The sequence below is a fragment of the Canis lupus genome, chromosome 18 (genome assembly GCF_048164855.1).
Source record: "Canis lupus baileyi chromosome 18, mCanLup2.hap1, whole genome shotgun sequence".
Classification (NCBI taxonomy): domain Eukaryota; kingdom Metazoa; phylum Chordata; class Mammalia; order Carnivora; family Canidae; genus Canis; species Canis lupus.
The window spans coordinates 60049273-60054590 of NC_132855.1; the positions used below are offsets into that span (position 1 = coordinate 60049273).

The 5318-nt window shown below is 41.6% G+C and overlaps 1 protein-coding gene across 1 annotated transcript; it reads right to left on the reverse strand.

Moving 5' to 3' along the window:
• Positions 1-438: 438 nt before the first annotated feature.
• On the reverse strand, positions 439-1362 carry OR13G1 (olfactory receptor family 13 subfamily G member 1). Its single transcript, XM_072784801.1, has one exon. The coding sequence runs from the start codon at positions 1360-1362 to the stop codon at positions 439-441; it is 924 nt and encodes a 307-aa protein (XP_072640902.1).
• Positions 1363-5318: the final 3956 nt, after the last annotated feature.

The window sequence follows — 5318 nt, forward strand, 5'->3', positions numbered from 1 at the left end:
TGAAGCCTGCTTCTCCCTATGCCTGTGTCTCTGCCTCCCTCTCTCTCTCTCTCTCTCTCTCTCTCATGAATCAATAAAATCTCTCTAAAAATTTTTTTAAATCACTATATTACAATTGTGGGGACAATGAAAAAGCTGGGAAAAGAATAAGAATGAGAGAAACACTTTACATTTACTGTGGTTTGTTGTGAAAGTTTTAATGAAAGAAAATATTTTAGAAATATGCAAAGTGATAAGTATAAATCAGTAATGAAATATTAAGAAAGTCAGTGCATTTTAGAAATCAGGAGCTAAGGCAATGATTCTTAATGGAATGAAACACTCCTAAGAGGGAATAGGGAATAGGGGAAGGAAATGTTTACAATTGATCAGTAAAATATGAGACATTCTAGGAGACGATTCTGGAGTCAAGCTGATATAAAAAACCTTTTGAAACCACTAATGTCTCAGAAATGCAAATACCTTCTGAATCCCTGTCTGCATCTCCTTATTTTGGAAACTATACACAATTGGGTTTAATGTTGGGGTCACGAGAGTATAGAGTGCAGTTATCACCTTGTCCCTTTCAAATGAGTAGCTAGAAGCAGGGCGGATATAGGTGTAGATCACAGGAGAGTAGTAAAGGGACACCACTATGAGGTGGGATGAACATGTTGAGAAAGCCTTCCTCTTGCCTTCTGCCGTGTGGATGCGGAGAATGGCAGCAATGATGAAACCATAGGAGATGCAGGTGAGCGTGAAGTCACCTATGGCCAGGGTAATATCAGCAACATACACCATCACCTCATTGATCCTCACAGGGCTGCAGGACAAAGACAGAAGTGGAGGTATCTCACAGAAGAAGTGGTCAATGATATTTGGCCCACAGAAAGTCAGCCTCAGGATAAGACCAGTGTGTACCCAGGAATTGGTTACAGCAATCACCATGGTAATGCCAAGCAAGGCCACACACATATGGGGGTTCATCATAGTTCTGTAGCGAAGAGGGAAACAGATGGCCACATAGCGGTCATAGGCCATTGTGGTGAAGAGAACCATCTCGGCCCCCAGGGACCACGTGAAGAAGAAGAGCTGTGACATGCAGCTTTCATAGGAAATACTCCTTCCCGTTGTTAGCATGGTCCCCAGCATCTTGGGTATAATGCTTGTTGTGCAGATGATATCCACAATAGCCAGTGCCAGAAGGAAAACATACATGGGTGTATGCAAGGTGGTGTTACAGATTATGGCAATGACAATCAGTGCATTGCCAAGTAAGGCCACAAGGTAGATGAGGAGAAAGACAATGAAGAGAGCTCTTTGCAGTTCAGGTTTTTGGGTGAAGCCCAGAATCAAAAATTCCGTTACAATGCTCTTATTCATCCTGCTTTGGTGACAGACATTGTAGAGAATGAGCAACTGGGAATTAAAATGATCTGGGAACATGAGAGACTCCTAACTCTGGGAAATGAACAAGGGGTAGTGGAAGGGGAGGTGGGCGGGGGGTTGTGATGACTGGGTGATGGGAGTTGAGGGAGACACTTGACGGGATGAGCATTGGGTGTTATGCTATATGTTGGCAAATTGAATTCCAATAAAAAAATATACAAAAAATGATCTGGAAGCGTGTGTGTGTGTGTGTGTGTGTGTGTGTATGTGTGTGAACTTAGTGATTTATTAGTTGATGTGATACAACTTTGTAGCAAAAATTCCCTTCAGATGGAGTTCTGTCTTCTAGGCAATACCCTCTATTCTCCAGCTGGATATCATTTTTTGATGCAGGTTCTTCAATTAATGAATCCATTAAACTGAAGCCAGTGGTTGAGAAAAGATAAGTAAAATAAATATATTTAAGTATTTCAATATTACCATTTTGAGATGAAACTTATTTGAACAAAATTCACAGGTATATGAAATAGAATACAAATAGTTACACAGCTTCCTAGTTGTTAACTACATACTATCTTTCTTGTAACATACAGGAGCAGAAATATCTAGAACAAAAGAATCTGACAGGGTTAGTAACAGCAGGAAGACTTCAGGGGAAAAATGTCCCACAGAATATCCTAAGCCTGGATATTCTGAGACCATTGAATAATCTATTGGTGTCTAAAAACTAACCAATTTAATCAATTACTTGCCTGATATTTTTTAATTGCAGAAGAACATTTCCAAAATTGCATGACTAACTTGTGCTATCATATAATGCTAAGAATATTTGACATAAAAATAGAAGATCTAGGATTGCATCCTTATTTTAGTATAGCTGTAAACTGGCCATTAAAAGTCCATAAGCTTCATATTCTTAGAGAATCTTTTTTTTGTTTCCAAAAATGATATAAATTAGGACAGATCTTAGATATTATAGATATTATACAGACAATGTGAAAGTTTCTTAAGGATACTCAAACAAAGTGGCAACTTGAAAAAGTTATTTTGGAAAGTAGCCAGGAGATTTTGAGGGAAATTCTTTTTTTTTTTTCTTGTCTGTGTGTGTTACCATGTAGGAAGTTTACTGTTGTTATTTTTAAATGAGTTAAGAAATATCAATTTTTTTCTGTTTCACTTCTTTGTTTAATTTAACTTAAATTCAATGTATTAACATATAATGTATAGTTTCAGAGGTAGAGTTCAGTGATTCATGAGTTGCATATAACACCCAGTGCTCCAACATCATGTGCCCTCATTAATGCCCGTCACTCAGGTACTCCATTCTCCACCTCTCCTCCAGTGACCCTCAGTTTGTTTCCTATGATTAAGAGTCTCTTGTGGTTTCTCTCCCTCTCTGATTTTATCTTATTTTTCCCTCTCTTTCCCTAATATTCTATGTTTTGTTTCTTAAATTACACATATGAGTCAAATCATATAATAATTTTCTTTCTCTGCTTGACTTATTTGGCTTAGCATAAGCCCTCTAGCTCCATCCACATCTTTGCAAATGGTAAGATTTCATCCTTTCTAATGGCTGAGTAATATTACATTGTATATATAGACCATATCTTCATTATTCATTTTTCTCTCGATGGACAGTGTGGCTCCTTCTACAGTTTGGTTATTGTGGACATTGCTGCTGTGAACATTGGGATGCAGGTGCCTTTTTGAATCACTATGTTTGTATCTTTTGGATAAACACCCAGGAGTGCAATTGCTGGGTCATATGGTAGCTCTATTTTTAACTTCCTGAGGAACTTCCACACTGTTTTCCAGAGTAGCTGCACCAGCTTTCATTCTCACCAACAACATAAGAGGGCATCTGGGTGTCTCAGTGGTTGAGCACCTGCCTTCAGCTCAGGTCATGATCCTAGGTTCCTGGGATCGAGTCTCTCATCAGGCTCCCTGCAAGGAGCCTGCTTCTCCCTCTGCTTGTGTCTCTGCCTCTCCCTCTTTCTCTGTGTCTCTCATGAATTAATAAATAAAATATTCAAAAAATGAGGTTTCTCCTTTTTATGAGATAAATTATTATTCTTATTCTCTCCCAAACACTATCATTTGTCACCCATATTATATTTTGTTTATTTATTTAGATAGATCTGTTTTTATGCATAGTCAGTTTTTTATATGTATACATGAATGAGGGGACTATTTTGACCTAGTCCATATAGTAGAAGCATCCAAGGTATTTGTTAATTTACTAGTAACTTTAAGCTTCAAATTGTTCTTTGACTTTTCAGAGATTATACTGTACCTCTGTTACCTAAACAGAGGAAATAAGTCATTTGTGAGGCTGCATACAGTATGATTTGTTCCCCTAAGCCCTGAAAGCTGAATTATTAATTTGCTAAATTTAATGGGATAATCTATGTGTAGCTATTCAGATCAGCAGAAAAGTATTTGTCAAACCTATAAGGCACCTTGAGACTCCCTCATTTTGTTTCTTGTTTTCTGATGGTGAAGGGATGTAACAGCTGTCATTACTTGGATCTATGATATGTGACAGACTCTCTCTTAGATCTTCTGTAGGTATGATATATCATTTCATCACAACCATGGTAGACTTTAATATTGCTATCTCTATACAGTTGATAAGAAAACAGCGCACTATCTAAAAAAAAAAAAAAAAAAAAAAAAAAAAGAAAACAGCGCACTGATAGATGAAATAACAGAATCCGAGCAGAGGAGGGGCAAGATGGCAAAAGAGTAGGGTCCCCTAATCACCTATCCCCACCAAATTACCTAGATAACCTTCAAATCATCGTGAAAATCTACAAATTCGGCCTGAGATTTAAAGAGAGAACAGCTGGAATGCTACAGTGAGAAGAGTTTGCCCTTCTATCAAGGTAGGAAGACGGGGAAAAAGAAATAAAGAAACAAAAGGCCTCCAAGGGGGAAGGGCCCCGCGAGGAGCCGGGCTGAGGACGGAGCGCATGTCCCCAGGACAGGAGAGCCCCGACCCGGAGAAGCAGGAGCTGCACCAACCTTCCGGAGTGGAAAGGTGCCCGCAGGGAGTTAGAGCAGGACCCCAGGAGGGCTGGGATGCCCTGGGGCTCCCTGGGACACTAACAGACACCTGCGCCCCAGGAGAGTGCGCCGAGCTCCCTAAGGACTGCAGCGCGCCCAGCAGGACCCGGAGCAGCTCGGAGGGGCTCAGGCGGCGGCTCCGCGGAGGGGGCTGCTTGAATCCAACAGCGCAGGCCCAGGAGCACAGGGCGTCGGGACACAGCCCAGGATCCGGCCTCCACCCAGGACAGGCAGAGGCCGGGAGGGCCCAGGACCCCAAGGACGCTCCTGCCCCGAGCTGAGAAGATCAGCGGCCCCGCCCCAGAGCCTCCAGGCCCTGCAGACGGAGAGCTCCGGAGTTACTGCGGGAGCTGACTCCAGGGCTCCAGAGCTGGCTGCCTCTACTGTTGTTGTTCCTCCTGGGGCCTCACAGGGTAAACAACCCCCACTGAGCCTCACAGTGGCCTCACCAGATAAACAGGTTAAACATCTTTCACTGAGCCCTGCACCAAGCAGGGGCAGAGCAGCTCCCCCAAGTGCTAACACCTGAAAATCAGCACAGCAAGCCCCTCCCGCAGAAGACCAGCTAGATGGACAGGGGAAAAACAAACTATTGACCAAGCAGCACTGGAAAGTTCCAGGGCAAGACAAGGTACTTACAGTGTACAGAATCAGAGGATACTTCCCCGTGTTTTTTTTTTCTTTTTGCTTTCTGTTTGCTTCCCCCACCCTTTTCTTCCTTTCTTTCTTTTTCTTTCTCTTTTTCTTCTTTTTTTTCGTTTTTCTTCCTTTTTTCTTCTTCTCTTTTCTTTCCTTCTTTCTCTCCTCTCTTTTCTCCTTTTCCCAATACAACTTGTTTTTGGCCACTCTGCACTGAGCAAAATGACTAGAAGGAAAACCTC